The 20,648-nt window shown below is 38.9% G+C and overlaps 1 protein-coding gene across 1 annotated transcript; it reads left to right on the forward strand.

The window, feature by feature from the left end:
* Positions 1 to 19,155: 19,155 nt before the first annotated feature.
* On the forward strand, positions 19,156 to 20,233 carry LOC134790416 (transcription factor sox-3-like). Its single transcript, XM_063761183.1, has one exon. It carries the CDS (start codon positions 19,483 to 19,485, stop codon positions 20,134 to 20,136), a length of 654 nt encoding a protein of 217 aa, XP_063617253.1. The 5' UTR covers positions 19,156 to 19,482; the 3' UTR covers positions 20,137 to 20,233.
* Positions 20,234 to 20,648: the final 415 nt, after the last annotated feature.

The following is a 20,648-nucleotide window of genomic DNA, read 5'->3' on the forward strand; positions in this document are numbered from 1 at the left end:
TACAAAATTTCATGAGAATCAGTTAATAATTGCGACCTGTAGAGGAGAACATCCGGACATACAAACTAAAATATCTTAATACCTCCAAAACCAGCGAAATAAAATTTCTGAATTTTTAGCCATTTAATCTGTAAACATGTCTCAAAAAGAATACACTCTTATGATACCGATACGACTCTTTGTTTAAGCGCGAGCTGTCACAACTTTTCCATTTAAAAAAAAATCCAAAAACAGGCTCGACAGTTTTTTTTTATCGAATCATAGAATTTGGTTACAAAATTTCACGAGAATTGGTTAAGAATTGCGACCCGTAGAGGAGAACATCCGGACATACAAAAGCAAAATGCCCGAGTCAAAACGTAGACCTTCGCTACGCTTCGGTCAATTACGCATGCTAATTTCCAATGTCCATCATTTCAGTTTTCCAAATCCAACACTCCTGAAGAAAAAGTTTAAATAGACACTCTAGGGATTCCATTTATTATGATTTGGTTTACAATTTTTTTGTACGAGTCAGGAAAAACACGAGTTTTTGAATAAAAGCCACTATTTTAGCATCTAAATGCGACCAGCCTGCGGCGTCAAAATGGCACATAACGTGATATTGTCTACTGTACCGCCACGTCCACAAGTGTCTGCGATGCGATACAAGTTATACCTACAACAGGACGGGAAGCATTAAAAAAACCGGACAAGTGCGAGTCGGACTCGCCCACCGAGGGTTCCGTACTTTTTAGTATTTGGTGTTATAGCGGCAACAGAAATAGATCATCTGTGAAAATTTCAACTGCCTAGCTATAACGGTTCATGAGATACAGCCTGGTGACAGACGGACGGACGGACGGACGGACGGACAGCGGAGTCTTAGTAATAGGGTCCCGTTTTTACCCTTTGGGTACGGAACCCTAAAAATAAAAACCGGGCAAGTGCGAGTCGGACTCGCCCACTGATGGTTCCGTACGTTTTAGTATTTGTTGTTATAGCGGCAACAGAAATACATCATCTGTGAAAATTTCAACTGCCTAACTATCACGGTTCATGAGATACAGCCTGGTGACAGACGGACGGACAGCGGAGTCTTAGTAATAGGGTTCCGTTTTTACCCTTTGGGTACGGAACCCTTAAAACACTTTATTTGAAAAATAACAACTAACTTTCCTATACCTAGTTTAGTTTCTTTACCTTGGATTATATTAATGTTATCAAATCTTCCTTCTTGGTATTTTCCTGCAGAACATCTAATTTAATATGTCGACGTCACACCTTTAAGTAAATTATCGACTTTTGGTTAAATAATATTCCACATATTTTTTTTGTAAATTTTGTGTTATCTTAAATATTTTGATTTAAAGTCTTCTAAAGACCACCAAAACCAAAACCATAATCCAACCAACCAACCAACCAACCAACTAACCAACCAACCAACCAACCAAGGTACCATGAAGCTAAAAACAAGTAGGTATTAATGCTAAAAATAATATACTTATGGTGGGTGTCACGCTTTTACATGTGTTTAGACAAGGTGATAAGTAAAGGTGACATTTGACGTCCCCCCCCTCGCAAAAATCGGCAGACTGTTTCGTACAGAAAATGGCAGCAATGATGTCTCCAGTTACTATTGCTCTAAAGGGGCCCACTGATTTAACAGTCCGCCGGACGGTATTCGGCCTGTCTTGTAATTTTGTTCTAACTGACAGGCTGATACCGTCCGGCGGACTGTTAATCAGTGAGCCACTAAAGAGTGCTGCGCGCGACAGTACCCGTCAGTAACCGAATCAGCCGCGGCTATGTTCCAATCTCTGCCTTCCATCGTCCACACTACTAGGTACTACAGACTAAACGTAAGCCTTATTACCAACACATAAGGTTCACCGACGGTCGGATAAAATTGTTGCTGGTAGTACAGTCGAGTTCACATAGATCTTTACAATCCATCGTTCCAAAAATATTTTACACGACCTTATTGTCAGTGTTACAGGCCAATTCGAGTTTTATTATTTATTTCCGATACTGATGTGTCAGTGTCAAAAGTGACATTATATTTAAACAACCAAAAACGTCACTTTAGACACTGACAGATCAGTATCATATCGGAAACAGATCGAATAACTAAAACTGGAATTGACCTATTAGACGCGTGTAAATATATTTTTGAAACTTTTGTTAAAATTTTTAAGCTGACCAAATATATTTTTGAAACTTTTGTTGAAATTTTTAAGCTGACCGTATATCTCATAGTCCGAAACCTAAATGGTCAGCTTAAAAAATGACAACTATACCTAACTCTGACAAGCATACACGTAACATTTTATTGATTTGACTGCTATTGTCAACTGACCGATTTTACATAATGCAAGACTGATAGCTATTGACTGTGGTTTTAAATTCATTTAGCGTCATAGATAGTTACCGTAATCAGTATGTAACTTTAGTAAAAATAGTCCAAGATCATTCGTGTACACATCTTGAAATTTGGTTTGTTGGTCTGTCTGTAGCTTAGCACAGCAGCGCTTCTTACGAGATAGACTACCCGTCCTTCTCTGATTATACAGTTAGAAAAAGACATGTACTTACGGGCGTGATACTGTTGCGTCGCTCCTAAAGACATATGTAACTCCGTATAAGATGAATAAAGTCTAAGAAAAAAACGTGCCTCGGAAATCAAGAAAAAGTCATTCTCGGATAGATGGCGCACACACCTTTGGCCTATGGTCGGCTAGATGGCGTTGACGACACCGTTTCATATTTAACAATTTTAACACATAGGTATCAGTGAATGAACATGGGTCAAAATGATATAAAAATAATAAAATCATTTATCCATATATATAATTTTTTTCGATAGTTTTATACGTTTTCATTTTGAGTTTTAGTCGTGTGTCGATAGATGGCAGTAAATTTACTTTGACTACAAAATTTACTATGACAGGACCCCTCTATACTATCTATTCTCTTTGGTTATACTAAGCCTGACCGGGTTGCTACTAATTTATTAGCAAATTATCTTCGACGGATTAGCAGAGATATTGTTTAATTTAATCATTTTTTTTTTCACTTATGTAATTAGTTTTGAATGTTTTAATCACACATGGAATATTTCTGGAATAAATTAATTTCATTCATTCATTCATCATAGTGAATAAATCTAAAAATAAATAACATAAATACGATATAACAAAGAAAGTTTGCGACATACCTATTCATAAATAACATTGTGACCCTTGTTAGCACCCAGTTTGGGCTAAATTTAGCTATTATACAAACAATTTTTTATTCTATGAAGGGTATTCTATTTCCCGCAGATATTCTATCACATATATTATTTTTTATTTTTTTCTTTAATGTTTTTGGTATATCGTATCTTGTGTGTTATAAATCTGATACGTTTACAACTTTAGTAGCCAGGAAATTGGTAAATTTCTACCATTAACCATCCATTTTTTATGCAAGCAAGATGCACTATATGCCAGCACCAGTACCAGTACGGCAAATAATGTAATGTAAGAAATAAATTCTATTGATAATCATTTTTTTGATGGCTCAGGACAGGGATAAGTGGTGGACTCAATGAGAGCGATAAATGTTCAACAGTGGGCGATAAAAGGCTGATATGATGATGATGATGACGATGAAACATTTTTTGCACCTTCCTTACATTTCAGCTAAACTAAATTAATAAATTACTCTTAACTTAACTTTTTTCATTTTTAAACGAAGAAAATAAAGTTTTCTTCGAACTTGGCCGGCATTTACCGCGCTAATAATTCCGGGCGTGTGGTCGCATTAGCATGAGACTGGTCGCCGCAAACACCCCGTGTGAATGCGCCTTAATGGGCCTTCTGTGTGCTACTATGGGCGCCAATGGGTCTATAGTGCAGTGTAAGAAAATTGTGTTACAGATTGAGTATTACAGTGCGACATAAAATAGTAGAAAATAAATGAGGGCCCCCCTGTCTACGTGACTGTCACATTTTTGACGTTAAATGCTTAAACATGGCAACAATTTAGTATGGAATTTTTTTAGTTCCATTTTATTAAATTTCTACAATTTTATGTCGCACTATAACTTTGATATACGATTAATTTAATATTATTGTTACATATTATTTTAATTTGTTTTATTGGTTATAATGCAATTGCACTACGAAATCAATCACCAGTTCTTAAAACCATTAGCCTACTTTTTGGTTTAATCGCAGTCGGTTAATATGTTGGTACGGGCATGTGATTCGGAGGTATGAAAGTCATGTAGCGAGACGAATGAATGTGGAGGGAGGTACGAGGAAAGGAAAATTGAGGAAAAGGTGGATGGACTGTGTGAGTTAATTTCATCTTTTTTTATATTAACATATTCATTGCCACTAAGTGCTACGGGTTTCGCTCGAAGCGCGTAGCCACGTCTTTGCCGTATGGGGCTCATAGTTGCTACGAACAGTGTACCCGACGAATACGTCGGGTTCTTGGTGCTGAATGTGTTAAAGTAATAAAGAAGTTAAGGTTATAATAATATAATATCTTTTACATTTTCTGACATCTCTGATTGTTGCTTTTATCAGAAAAACGGTCAACGAACACATGACAAAATTGTCACAAAACATCACAAACTGTCAAAATCCGTGCATAATTGTGCCCCACAATAATGAGATCACGTGGTCACGGCGTAGCGCGCTACGTGCGTAGCCGCCGGGCGCAATAATGCGCTACGGCCGCCATGTTTGCGTCCGGTGTCTACGAGTCTACGAGCTAATAAAGGGGATGGTGCTTTTGTTTGCTCGTAGAAAAGTGGATAGAATAGAAAAATGTTTGTGACAATCGTGCAGTAAGGTAAACGTACTAGTGATCGACATGCTAATGCCCAATAGATGACACCTTGCTGCCTCTATTGACAATGACTTAAGTTTCAAGATGACATGTACTGGGACCGCGTCGAGCACCAGTGCGTTTACCTTATAGATACAATCGTAGAGAACAATAGTTGCGAGGCGGTTTATTAAGACAAGGCTGGCATTCCTATCGTCAAGATAATGACGGGAATTTAACTCAAAAGATGTGCGGAAATAATGTCGAAAAACCGAAAGGTACTAAATAGAATCTGTCTAAACTAAGTGGCATTTTTTAAAAATTTAATAACAGGTTATGAATTAGATCCATAATTCAACCAGATCGAATTCATAACCTGTTATTAAAATATTAGTCTGAACCTGAACCGACCTGTCAAGCGATGGAGTGTGGATGCGCCATTATAAACCTCAAATTCTTATAAAATAATTGTGAAATTTTTAGGGGCAGATTTAGCTTAGGTCAGATGTCCATCTAAGTAAACGTAGGTACCTATTTGCTTTAAAGTTTATGTCTTAAAAAAATAAATGACGGTCTTCTAAAGGATCGACAACACGCATGTGACACGTCTGATGAGATTCGCTTTCTACGTGTCAGACTGTATGCTTTTTCGCCACCAACGTGGTATTATAGTTATTTATGATACAAGTGCGAAATTCGCCACGAGTGGCGAATTTTAAAACATGACAAGGGAGAGTCGTACAGCGTTTTAAAGTACATATGGTCCAAATTTTCGACGTAGTTACGTAATGTGCTTATTATAGCACAGGGTATCATAATGGAGCGCCAGATGTTCTGTAAAATATATAAATAGCGGACAGAAACAACAAAACGCGATACGAAAGTGTTGTTACAGAGGCCTACCGCGAACCACGTTCGACGTGTTGCCTCCCTGTCACACTTACGTACGAATTTACAAGTTAGACAGAGAGGCAATACGTTGAACGTGGCTCGCGGTAGGCCCCCAGGCCCCGCGGCGCTCGGCGGGCGCTGATAGCAATTAGGCCGTCGTCCAGGGCTATTAGTGCCGCCTAGCTGCCATAAGTCTTCGTTATGGCTTTTAACCGGCTTTCAAAGGGTTGTGTTCGTGTAGTTTTGACAAAGATATTAGATAAGAGATGCCACAAATATTCGGCAACTATTCGGTATTCGGCCTATTCGGCCATTTTGCCAAATATTCGGTATTCGGCCGAATCTTGCCTAATATTCGGCCTAATACCGAATATCTGTTGCACGTACCTAAAAATAAAAGTTACACTACTAACTACAGTATGTAGTTAAATACGAATATCTGCTTTTTTTAAGCCATTGTTGATTACAAAATATTTTATTTTTATAGTGGGTCTGATTTGATTGACTCTAACTACAATCAACTACAATATCATTATCTTAGCACACGTTGTGCTTTGTTGGCGAACAGTTTTCATAATAAGGGTTCCCCCAAATTTGCCGAATCCGCGTCGATATATCTGGGGAGACCCCAATTGTGACTCATAATGCTCGCATGTTATGCCGAATATTCGGCGCTTCGGCCGAGAGAGGGGCCGAATATTCAGTATTCGGCCAAAATCACTATTCGAGGCATCTCTATATTAGATCTTACAAACAAGTGCAACTTTGAACTGCGGCTTACAAACGTGCAACATCGCAGCGCACTTTAAATTCGCACTCAAAAAGTTCAATTAACATTCCATGAGATTCTAGCCACGATCTAGGCGATATCTAGGGAAAACTGGGAAAAGAGACCACAAGTGACGTCAATGCCCAACATACATCGCCAAACGCAAAACAAAAACCAAATGTATCAGGATGACAGATGCTTGAGAATTTCCCTACATTATTTAAGTTTCAATTGGCGTATTCTATCATTGTCATGTTGGCTAGGCCCCCTGGAATAGCAAGGACAGAACGACAAGGACAGCGTGAACCCTATATGAGCACAGCGTCCACACAAACAAGCGGCAGGGAGAAAGGAAAATGTTACTCCCGCCGTATAATAGAATGTCTTCGGAGACGGCGTAGTAAACGGGGAAACTAATGCAGAGACTTATCTGACGATATCTAGGTAGTGCCACTTGCACCATCCCACTAACCCGGGGTTAACCATTTAGGCCGTTAACCCAGTGTCATGGTAACCATGGTAAGTCCAGGTTTAACCGGTCAACCCCGGGTTAGTGGGATGGTGCAAGTGGTGCTTAGTTGATCTTATATAAACGTCTAACAATCCCTTGATAATTGTTTATCAATTTTCTTAATGTTGTAATTTTTATTTCTTAGATTTTTTTTACAGTGATTTGCATAGTTTTATATATAAGGGGGATACTAGAGATAGATAAAAAGACATACAGGAGTGTGTCAGTGTGTATGAGACTGTATGAGCTTCATAGCGTCCACACAAACAAGCGGCAGGGAGAAAGGTAAATGTTACTCCCGCCGTATAATAGAATGTCTTCGGAGACGGCAGGGAGAGCGGGGACATTTTATAGAGACAAATCTGAAGATACAATTTTAATGCAACGCAATGTTTATTCATAACTAGCTTTTGCCCGCGGCTTCACACGCGCAGGAGAGTTTTTTTAATTTTGTTTTTTTTTTTACGGACTGAACAGTGACTGACCTTAGTCTCACCTGCTGGAAAGTGATGACAAGGCCGAAGGTGTAGCTCACTATTTCAGTAAAAGCTTATTCACAGTATTCACTCTTGACTTGAAGACACCTGAATTGTATTTATATTTAATATAATCTAATGTACGTTTTGTACCTAACACCTTTTAATTTATATTTATATAATCCTTGGTACAATGCCTCAAGGGCCTATTTTAGATTTAAGCTAGCTATTAATTTAGTTTAGTAGTACCACTGTATATATATTGTATGTAAATAAATAATTTATATTTTTTATTTATGTAGTTGTAGCCTTTTGTACCTATAGCACCTCCTTATACACTACATTAGTGGTTCTCCCTTGGATTGCTAGAGGACGATAAACATTGGGACTCAACTTTAGAGGAAGCTGCGTTGTGCGATTCTCCCTTCAAGCTGCGTGAACTTTTCATAATAATGTTAGTTTTTGACATTGGAAATGTCTTTTCGTTCGCTCCAGTATACGGTCCGATTTCACGAAAAAGAGCGATCCCCTTATATCTCGGAAAGTTGTGAAGATATGATATTAAAACATAGGCTCAAAAGACGCATAATCACGAGAGCTGTAAGGTACAAAAATAATTATTCGAGAAAGTCAAAAACAAAAAAAGTTATGGTCGAAATAGTGAAAATAAAATTCAATTTTTTCCGGATTTTTGATTTTAGTGCTCGATAATTTGGAAACGAAGAATGATATAAAAAATTTGAGAAAAACGGCTCTGGACAATTTAGTCAGCTACAATTTGAGCCTAAAACAAAGACGATCGGGTTAAGGGTTTGCCCTGTAGCCTAACCTTAAAATAGTCAAAAAGTCAGAACGACATTTTTCACAGGACATTTATGACTTCATGTTTCGCAGAGTTCGTTATCGGTGTTTGTTGTGAATTATCGGGATTATGACGGCAGAATAACACTTGCACTGCGTGGGCTTTCAAAATCGCTGCAGATTTTTCTTGGTCTAACTCTATCTATCCTGTTTGAGACGGGCGTAGATAACGCACTATTCGACAATCTATGCATTCTTGTGGTGGTGGAAATAGAAATAGAGATAGAGGGAGAGGGAGAGGGAGAGGGAGAGGGAGAGGGAGAGGGAGAGGGAGAGGGAGAGGGAGAGGGAGAGGGAGAGGGAGAGGGAGAGGGAGAGGGAGAGGGAGAGGGAGAGGGAGAGGGAGAGGGAGAGGGAGAGGGAGAGGGAGAGGGAGAGGGAGAGGGAGAGGGAGAGGGAGAGGGAGAGGGAGAGGGAGAGGGAGAGGGAGAGGGAGAGGGAGAGGGAGAGGGAGAGGGAGAGGGAGAGGGAGAGGGAGAGGGAGAGGGAGAGGGAGAGGGAGAGGGAGAGGGAGAGGGAGAGGGAGAGGGAGAGGGAGAGGGAGAGGGAGAGGGAGAGGGAGAGGGAGAGGGAGAGGGAGAGGGAGAGGGAGAGGGAGAGGGAGAGGGAGAGGGAGAGGGAGAGGGAGAGGGAGAGGGAGAGGGAGAGGGAGAGGGAGAGGGAGAGGGAGAGGGAGAGGGAGAGGGAGAGGGAGAGGTGCAACATAGACAAACGCTGTTATGGTCATCTCTCGTCGCGTCAAACTGCTGTCAAGAAAATTTCATATCTTGCAGCAAATTGGCCGCTGCCGATCACCACTTCTCGAGTTGACTACGGATTTGCCGTGTAATAATTTGTTTGTTCACATGCGTTATGTCCAGGATACTTGTGTTAGTCTAAGAATAAAATAATTATCATTCAACGTTGTAGTTTTATTTCGTAACTTTTTCCTTATCCAGACTTTCTCGTCGCTCAGCGACAATATTTTTTCGAATTCCGTAGATTCATTTCCAATGTGCTCGATAGTCGTGTGAGGCACGAAATCTGTGAATTTTTGTCAACTTACTGACCCGTTAAGTCTCTGGGAAAAATATAAGGACAGTTTTTCGGACGACATTAAACGGCAACTTGAGAGAGAATTGCAAAATGGTGCGGAGTTTTTACATGGATGAAGTGTATCAGTGTGTGTGGTTTGCTGATACCTAGCGGAGGTGTCACGGTTTACCTCGGGGTGGGTTTGCTGATACCTAGCGGAGGTGTCACGGTTTACCTCGGGGTGGGCTTGCTGATACCTAGCTACTGCTTCTCGGTGTACATCAGGGTTCATTTTTTGGTAATTGCTTACGGCAGCTTTGTGATCTGATGATTTGTTTTGCATATATTTATTTGCGGCAGCTTTTAGTTGTTTGTTCCGTGTAGTATTCGTGAACCTGGCACGGCGTTTTTTAGTAACTGTTTTGGTAGCGGTAAGAGATAATGATGAGTCTGATTCTAAATGGGGTGGTGGGGTGGTAATCTCTTCATTCCTTCTCGTGGTAATCTTCTTGGCAACCACAGAGAGGAGTGAAGAAGGGTGCTCTGATATTGTGGGTCTTACGAGTAATTCACTGCGAATATATACGTCAAAATGACCGCTAGACAAATCACTTGAAAATCTTAGTCGGCCCACCGGATTACCCACAGTACCAACTCTCATATATAGCTCATTGTTGCGGTAAACTTCGAAAACCCACGGAAACAGTTGTCCTGCCGCTACCAACTCGCAGAGACTACCGTAAGTAAACGGGCGCGAGACATAATTTCATTTCATTTATTTAAAACCACATGCAAGTTTACAGTGCTGGACCAAAACACTTACACATTAATTACATTATTAACATTAAAACATTTAAAAATTCAATACATTCAATAAAAAAATTATACATAAAGAAAAAAAATGTCATCACATCAAGCTTATACTAATATAAATGTCATTTGATAAATAAAGATAAAAGTCAACAAAGAAATAAAAAATAGAAAAATAAAATAAGAAATAAATAGTCAAATACAATTCGCGTCACTATAATCATAATACATTAAATACCATTCTATGTAGAGCAATTGTTAAGATACAGCGCCACAAGCCTCACAAACGTCCCTATACTGTCAGCGAATACGTCGACCTCCGGGAGGTGCTGGCCCATGTCATTAAGAAGCGCACACGCCCGGCGCGTCGGCGCGTTGTCAGTGCGGCGAGTACGCGCCACGCTTCGCGCGAACAGCGGCGGCCGGCGACGCGGCGCGACAGCCTGTCCCGAGCCGTCCCGAGCGCTCCGAGCCGGCACCGCTAGCCCTACCCGCTCTAACACCGCCGAACCACTAACTCTACCATTGAGTAGTTTATAGTAGTGGATCAACGTCAGCGTCTTTCTCCTGAACTCTAGCGTATCCAGCCCTACCATCCCTGATACGAATAGCGACGGATACAGATATGGGTAGTATCCGTACTGACGTTTATACAAAAACCTAGCGTATTTGCGCTGTATTTTTTCTACCACAGTGGTGTACTTCGATTCGTGCGGACTCCATATTATGGCTCCAAATTCTAACCTACTCCGAACAAACGCATTGTACAGCATGATTGCGACTCTGACATTCGAAAATTGATATGCTACTCTCATTATAAATCCGAGCATTTTACTTGCATTTTGGCATGTCATAGTCACGTGCTGTCTGAAGTCCAGTTGTCTGTCTAGTGACAGTCCCAGATCTCGAATCTCAGTTACACGTTCCATCTGATCGCCGCTTAAAGTATATGTAGCATAGATCGGCGTCCGGGCTCTGGTAAAAGTAATAACTTTACATTTTGCTGCATTAAAATATAATTTATTTTCTTCTTTACTTTCATTGAAAGTATTAATTTATTTTCTTCTTTTCTTATTATTAATTTAATAACAAACTCCTCCCAGTTGGCCACCACGTGACTAACGATTTGCTCGCGCACCTCCCTGGCCATCTCCTGCGTATCATACAGAAGATAGGAGATGGCGCGAAACAGACAGGCTCCATCTCCAATTATAGGTACTACGGTGTGAGCCAACATGGTCCCATCAATATCCAACAATTCAACAGCCATTGTAGGTATTAGTGAAATTTTCCCTGAGCTAATAGCTAAAAAAATTTACTTTAAGGGATTGCATTTTTCAAAAGTCTGGATCACGTGTGGCTGTAAATCAGCGTGTATGTTACAACCGTCTATGCTATCTTTTTAATTAGCGTTCCCCACCAGGGGCCATAGTTCACGTCGGCTACGTTATATTTTAATTTTGATCCCATTTTTGTAATTAGCGTCCCACAAAACCATGGAAATGATACCCATATTGATATTTTGAAATTTCAACACCATTGCACCCCCACCAGGGGGATGATTGTTGACTTCGGCTACGTTAATTTTAATTTTGATGCCATTTTTGTTATTAGTGTCTCAAAATACTATGAAAACGATACCCATATTGATATTTTGAGATATCAACCCTATTGGGGACTTTTCCCCCTCTTAGGGGTTCAATTTTCAAAAAACCTGAAACACGTGTTTACTCATTTATCTTTAGGAATACTCCTGTGAAATTTGGAATAAAATAGTCTAACTAATCTTGTTTCCCCATACAAACTTTGGACCCCCATTTCACTCCTTTAGGGGATGAATTTTGGAAAATCCTTTCTTAGTGGACCCCTAGACCTTATAAGGGATCTAGTTGCCAAATTTGGACTTTCTAGTCCCAGCGGTTTGGGCTGTGCGTTGATTTAAGTCAGTCAGTCAGTCAGGTCTTTCACGTTTATATATTTAGAAGATAAGATTTAAGATAATTGTTAAACAAAATAAATATTTAAAACTTATTCAACATAAATTTCACCACACTTACCATACAAGTTATGGGCTCGTCTTTTTACTAAGAAGAGAAGATTTTTTGCAATAACTCAAAAATGGCTACACCGATCATGTTCGCTATAATTTTCATTGAAAGTATTTATTAAGCTTTTGTTTCACGATTTGTTTCATATTTTTCTTGACTTATGGTTCTATGGTGACACATATTTTCGTCAAGCCATTTTTTCCGAAAATATTAACTTTATCAAAAAAATGGTTTGTGGAGACCCCTGTTCGTTTTGAAAGACCTATCCAACGATACCTCACACTATTGGGTCAAAACAAAAAAGAAATCAGCTAAGTTCTCTATGCCCGAATCACAACCACTTTGGTCGTTTTAAAGAGGTTGAGGTTTCTTAAAAGTCTCTGATATCTTTTTCAATCTGTTTACCATGTATCTTAAGTCACATCTTCCACCCCGTTTCCGTTCGCATCGGTGTAGCGCGGGTCTTTTATACGACTATTGATACGATATTTTTATTTCCCGCTCAACACAAGCGCTTTGTAACACTATTTACATAACTTTGTACGTACAATGTCGCGCTGTATGGGAGAAAATTCTAAATAACGACGTTATAAGATACCGGTTTGAGGTGCAGGGATTTCTACACATTATTTATCTTATTTTTACATATTTACTTAAAAATTCCAAAGTTAGTGTTTACTTGTTTAGTGTATGTTTAGGTACCTATGTATGTGGCTGATATTATAACACGCTTTTATTTTACTTGCTATGTTTTTGGGTTAAATCTTTCAAGCTAAATTAGACCCACTTCTTATTATTCGATTGAGCTGAAACTTCATATAAATAGGTATGTTATTATTGAATAAAACGGGACTTAGGGCTCGATTCGGAAAATGAATTAGATTTCTACTAGACTTCAACAAGTTACGATACGGATAATTTAAAGATATTTGTAAGATAGATATGTCAAATTTGACGTTTCCGCGATTCTGGAGGTCCTCTTGAACGATTTCGACAAGTTATGACTTAGATATCCAAGTCACATCTAGTCGATATCTAATGTAGATCTAGTTGATCTCTAAATCGTCTCAAAATCTTGTGATTATCTCGAAATCCGAATAGGCCTGTTAATGGCGTAAAATAAGTTTTAAAACCTCCGACGTTTCGAGGATTGCGTTGTTCCCGTGGTCTCGGAGCAGAATCGGAGGGTATTCTACCCTTTCTGTTAAATGAAAATATTTTGATTTTTGTAATTTTTTTATATATACTATTTTATATATATATTTTTATATTTTAATATATCAAGTAAATTAGACTGACAATCATAGTATACAATCCTTAGAATGTACCATGAATAAATAATTTTAAGTGTAATTGTATATTATGCCATAAAAAAAAACACCTACTGACATATATTATGTAAATTTATTAATTTCCGCTACCCAACAGTTGTCCGGAAGATCCCTTTTTAGCGATAAGACCGCCTATTGTTTACCTCTGCGTGTGTTTCTGTTTTCTTTTGTACTGTTTTCTTTTATTGATGTGTGCAATAAAGATTATTTGTATTGTATTGTATAAAGTGAATATAGTAAATGAGACTGAAACCTCTCAATAGGAATAAGTGGGTTCTCCATTTGCGAATAATTGCGCACGGAGATACACAAACAACGGGCACATAAAACTGAGGCTCGGGAGCGCAATAACAATAAGTTACGGCTTAGGGTGCCTTTTACTACACACGATCTTTAGGGGCCTTACCATGATGTCCATATAAATAAATAAAATAAATAAATATTATAGGACATTTTTACGCAAATTGACTAAGCCCCACGGTAAGCTCAAGAAAGCTTGTGTTGTGGGTACTCAGACAACGATGTATATAATATATAACTACTTAAATACATAGAAAACAACCATGACTCAGGAACAAATATCTGTATCATCATACAAATAAATGCCCTTACCAGGATTCAAACCCGGGACCATCGGCTTTATAGGCAGGGTCACTACCCACTAGGCCAGACCGGTCGGTTCTGTTTAGGACCTATAGTTCGTTTTGATTTAGCATTAGAAATAAGGTAAACAATCTTTATGTGTCTTAATTGAAAAACACATTTTAAAAATAAGTTACGGCAAATATGTAACAATTATGAATCTAATACGATCATTTATATTCTTCTGCTTTCATAAGTAATAGTTACTGATTTTTAACAAGCGTTTTTCAATTAAAAGACATGTCAAGATCGCTTACCTTCTTTCAAGTTCTTTCTAATGCTAAAAAAACGAACTATAAACAGAATCGCAATAAGGACATCATGGCAAGGCCCCAGGAAATATTAAGAACGGCTTTTCTGACATTTTACATTGTATGTGCACTGAAAACAATAATTAGCCGAACTCATTGAGTAACTCAAAAAACAACTGAACTGAATAAAGAGATCAATTTTGATCAATATCAAACGGATTTCGTTGTAACAAACCGACTTGTTGGCCGTGTAACATATATCTCCAAAGTCCTAATTTTTGTTTATGTAGTTACAAGAGTTATGCAAATGACTGCATAGTATTTCTTTCAGCGTACCTGTACATGGTGTCTCTGACCGCGGCTTTAAATCCAGGGCTTGATTTTACTCGCTAAACTGAGCTAATATTAAAACGTCGACATCTGATCAGCCAAAATGTATGAAAAAGTAAAAAGTTTAGCGAGTAGAATGGAGCCGTGGATTTAAAGCCCCAAGGTCAGAGACACCCTGTATGTTGTGATTTAAGTTTTTCATTCAAAACTTGTTTTTGCTCTATTTCGTTTGTTTTATAAACTGGAGCTATATAAACTAATTACAGGACTAGATATACCTCATGTCATTGTATGTGCAAAGTTTCATTACAATCCAACAGGCAGTTTTAAAATGAGAACGAAACTCCGTCTGTATGGGAAGGTGAAATTCGACAGGTGAATTACTTGGGGCCACTTGCGTCATCCCGCTAACCCGGGGTTAACCGGTCAAACCGATAACCCAGTAACATATTGTCCTGGTAACCATGGTAACTCCAGGTTTAACCGGTTAACCCCGGGTTAGTGATTGGTGCAAGTGGCACTGTACAAACCAAATATTTTGTTCCAATACCAGTTGGTACCACACGTCGTGTCGTGTAAACAATCCTCCCGCCCCACGACGGGCGGTTTTGTATTTTCTATTATAGCTTTACGGCGTCTTATTTCCATAAATATGGCGGCTAAACACTCGCCCTTTATGTCGGCCGTGATTTACAAAGTGTCGCCATTCCCGAGCCGATTAGGTGACGCGCTTTACGTGTTTCGGTATTTTTCTTTACTTTTAAGAAAAGATTCATTGTATAAGGGCCACTTGCACTATCCCACTAACCCGGGGTTAACCGGTTAAGTTACCATGGTTACCAGTTCAATTTGACACTGGGTTAACGTTTTAACTGGTTAACCCCGGGTTTGTGAGATGGTGCAACTGGTGCAAGTGGCGCTAAGAGGTGTACAGTCTTTTAAGACCTTGTGCTTTGTGTTTCGTATGGACAGCTGATGTCGATATTGCTGTATCGATATAGATGTAGTGCATAATTGTTTTCCATCGTATTGTCTCGGAAACTTTCGTATTTGTCATAATATGCTACTTCAATCAAAGTACTTTTTGTGCCGAGACTGCCTGCCCGATTCGAACTTTAAGCTACGTCAATTAATAGGTTTAGAAACGATATGGATTAGATGAGTCAGTGTCAAATGTAAATAGTCTAAAGTTAATTGATTCCATTGTGTTACCACGGTTAAGCCATTTCTATTTAAGTTAAGATGCATGAAAGTGTGTTAGCGTATGCCAGGGGTCACCAAATGGCGGACCGCGGTCCGAATCCGGACCGCCGACCTATATTATTACAAGCTTTTATTTAACTTGCAATGTACCTATGTAAATATGTAAATATGTTTGTACGGGTCAAATCTTGCAGGCTAAATTTGACCCACTTGCCGACTTCCAATGAAGCTGAAATTTTGCATACATATGTAAGCATTTGAATAAAAGCTTGTTTTTAAATAAGTTTTTTTACTTTTAATTTATTTTAATACTTATTTAATAAACTGAAGTAGAAACGGACCGCGATGGTCATATTATTTTGAAAAATTGGACCCCTGAAGAAACTAATTGGTGACCCCTGGCGTATGCTATAGACTTAGGTATATGTGTACGAATTAAGTACAATGAATACAATACAATACAATTTACATAGTTAATTTTCGTACCACAAATTAATCAATTAAGTTAAGACTAATCACAGCTTCTTAACTGCGCTTAATTACGTAAATTTTTTTTACAATTTACTCATATATTATATGTATAAAAATACAACACAAAGCAATGATTAAATGAATATGAATATATATAAATAGTTTTATTATTCGTTTATTTCGAGTTGTATTCCAGTAAGAATTATAAATATATCAACTTATAACGCCATCTATCTATATACAACCTTACTTCAGACAACAACGCCATCTAGTGACTAAGCGCGCGTTGATAGAGCAAGTAAGCTAGCCAAACGCGCTCAATTTTAGGACATGCCCGAAGTAGGGATTGAAACGGGAGTTGTGAACTTTTATGGTTCGTGAGTTTGCTGCAAGATGGCAGGGACAAAAATTACCATTAATGTCTGTGGGTTTGTGTGGGGTGTACCACCATATCGTCATAATGACTGAGCTGAAATGAATGAACACATTGAGTGCCGGGAACTGGAACAATACAAATCACAATCGTAGAGGTACCTCAATCGGCAGTCTTATCGCTAAAGAGTCATCGCTTTCAGGCAATCTATCCATCTAATGGCTCCTCTTCACGTTGGGCCAACGCCAACGCCAACGAGGGACGCAGCCATGCGGTAGAATGAGCAATATCACTTGCTCCCTCTAACGCATAAATGCGTCCCTCGTTGGCGTTGGCGTTGGCCCAACGTGAAGAGGAGCCATAAGAAGATTAGGAGGGGGAGGAAAATGTGTGTGTGTGGAGATGCGGTCGTAGGTTCACTATCGGCTTCGACAACTACTTACCTACTATTAGGACCGTGTAATCGTATGCTTGTTTGCCACGTATAAAATCTATGCCATTAGGCCACGGGGCTATTATGCGAGGCCTCGCCTTTCGGCTAAACTAAACCCCATAGAATTGACCATTTACAAGCAGGTATAAGTTAGTACAGTCACGTCTAAAAATAGCGATATGGTCAAAGTGCCAAAATATGTATATACTACCTTAATAACATGGGCAATAAGGTCGTGTATACATGTTTTTGTCACTTTGTCTGTATCGATATTTTTATACGTGACTGTACTAACAGAATTAAGTACCTAACCATTGGTAGTCCTTATGTGGTTGTAGTAAGATTGAGGAATGATCTGTTAAACTGTGTCTATGCTAGGTGGCCGCTCCTTCGATTCTAATCCGTTCAATACAATGCACATACATCGAGGATGAATGGATTTAGCGAATGTGTACAGTCAAATAGTTTTAGGATTTTTATGTTTTTTGGGTTATATTTCTGTGCCTCCAGTGTAAAAGGGTTTAACTCGAGTTTGTCCAAATTACAAATTTTGCCAGTAAAAGGTTTATTTCATGAAACTACATCTTTTGTGCTGACACCCACTGCCCTATGCCTTCTAATTTGCTGAGATATCGATTGTGCAAAAGGATTAAACTTTGCCAGAAATCATAACCATTATGTTCAAAACGATTTATTTTTATATAATCTCGTTTGAAAAATTTGATACTTAAGAATCGTGTTATGAACGATGGTTAAAGTTAAGTTTAATCTTAGTGAATAAACTACATTTCAAGAAACATTCGGTGTAAAGAAATCAAAATTCACTTAGATCTATTTCAACTACCGAGTCTAGTTCGTGAATGACGGTAAAACTTAAGTTTTTTTATTATTCACGAACATTTTTTAAGACGTCATGATGTGTAAAGGGGTATACCTAAATAATTTACTTTGACCGTTTTTCACCATCTAGTTTCGCTAAATTGAGTTAATGATTATGGTTAATGTTCACTTAGATTCCTTTCCATATAATTTTTTTTAGTTGGTCAATGTAGTGCAAAACGGTGGAAGTCAAATATCAAAAAGAAAGTCCTGTAGAAGAAAAGGCATCTAAAAGCAATGACCTTTTATTTATGTAGACGTGTGACGTTCATAGTTGACAAAATTAAAAATTGATCCAACGATTTTGACAGCTTGACAGGTTGGCGTCACCCATACGCCTAACTAAATATAGGTTCCGGAACCTATATTTAATGGCTCACAATCGTGCGCCTGGTACCCTATCTACCTCAATTTACTTACATCTATGTCTAAAAGGCTGATTATGAAATAATTGTGCAACAAAAACAAAACAAAAAAAAACAAAGATGGGGAAGTAAGACAAACAAGTACAACTGCCCTGTTGTCAGTACAACACTACTACAGTACAATAACATTACAACAGTACAACATTACTCTGTTGAAATAATGAATGGTTCAGTAACCATTCTCAATTTCAACACTTGTATAAGTCTTACCTTACCTATAAGTTTTATTTAGATAGGTACTTAGACTTACATGATCTGTAGCAAGTGTACCTACCTATTAAATATTCTGGTAATATTGCCAGGGAGGTTTTGGGATTATACTGTTGGGATTATAAAAGTTTTTTCGCGATTTCGGGGTTGGTCCCATAGTAAAAGTTGCTCAGTATAATCCCAAAACCTCCCTGGCGACGAGAATGCACTTATTTTGTAGCCCCCTGTATATTTTTTCCTATAATGAGGGGAACGGTATCTGACGTTAGGGCCAAATTGATTATAGTTAACATTTACCTACACCACCAAGTGTAGATTCCATCAAGTCGAGATTCATATAATGTTGCATAAGAAGCGTGTAAAATACATATTCTTATGACTATACAAAAAAGACTGTGTCAGATATTTTTGCGCACTGTCTTGTACAAGATATTATTGCAGGTGAGTGTACAGGTCCATCTTTTAATAAACCATCCCGCCGGCGCGCCTCGCACAAAACATACACCAGTATCATTTGACAATTTGTGAGCAATCAGTGCATTGTCGCCGCTCTTTATTCAACGGCAAATAATACATGGAAAATTGTCATTCCTATTGTACGGCCGCCATTGTCGGTCTAATGACAGCGTTCAGCTCACAGTACGGGCCTGGCCGGCTGAGCGGCGGCAATTTCGGCCAACTTAAAATACCAATTTAATGTAAACCAAATTAGAGCGTGAAATGCCTCAAGCCTCATCAAAATAGCTTAACCACTATGGCGTACCCGATAGAAACATCCGCTTTAACCAAACCAGTGCAAAAACTTTCGCGAAATCCTAATCCTTATCACATCAAACGGCCTATGAACGCCTTCATGGTCTGGTCTAGGCTTCAGAGAAAGAAGATATCATTGTTAAACCCAAAGCTTCACAACTCCGAGATCTCCAAGCGGCTTGGCTTAGAGTGGAAGAGCTTGAATGAGACAGAGAAGAGACCATTCATTGATGAAGCGAAGCGACTCCGAATCAAGCATATGCAGGATTATCCGGACTACAAGTATCGTCCACGGAGGAAAAACCGACCAGACATTACTGTCTTCAACCCTATGTACAGAGAACCCATGCCTGAAGAACCCCGTCCAGAACAGACTTACCAAATCCCATTAAGCTACTCTGATCAGTTAATGTACAACAATATGATAAGTTACACGGTCCCGACTGTGCCGCAAGCCTCGTACGTCCCAGCGAGGCCTAAGGAAGAAGCGCTGCCGAGTTTAGACTTGCGGCCTCTGCCTTCGATCGAGAGTATATCACCGAGGCCGTTCGCCCTCGTCAACCAGCAGATGATGGTGAAGGCGTATCAGGATCTGCACTACGTATCCGATGATATTACGAGGATATCCTACCACTATCCTTTCGGCGTCCAGTAGGGTGGAAAAGATGGAAGGTGTTGTGGATTAGTTACCATTTTTTGACAAGATTCTTCTTAGAAGCAACAGAGTTGTGAAATGTTATTGTGATGCAAACTGATGCCTGAACTGAACCCTGATTAGTAAGAAACACGTTCTCTTTTGACTTGCTAGAGTCACTAGAGTGCCAAGTGTATTGGAACAAACAAATATCCCTATTAGCTGAGTATAGTAGAGTCTTCAAGTGACACCCAAATGACCACCAAGTAGCATAATATATGACAGCAGTTGATTCTGTATAAAGGTGATGTTCGGATGGCAACTGCAGCTGCATTGCTGTTGCTGCTGTTTCTTATCTGCCAATTTCCTTGGTGTCTTATCTGCTGCCTGTGACAGTATTTAGGAATTCATTTTATACGTGCAATCAGCCGCATAGACAGCTGAATTACATTAAAGTTGGAGTTACTTCGTAACGCTACCGACTGTTTTTAAATATTGTCTTATTAGTAAAATTAGCTTTAACGTTTGTGATG

This window comes from Cydia splendana, chromosome 5, assembly GCF_910591565.1.
Source record: "Cydia splendana chromosome 5, ilCydSple1.2, whole genome shotgun sequence".
NCBI classification, from domain to species: domain Eukaryota; kingdom Metazoa; phylum Arthropoda; class Insecta; order Lepidoptera; family Tortricidae; genus Cydia; species Cydia splendana.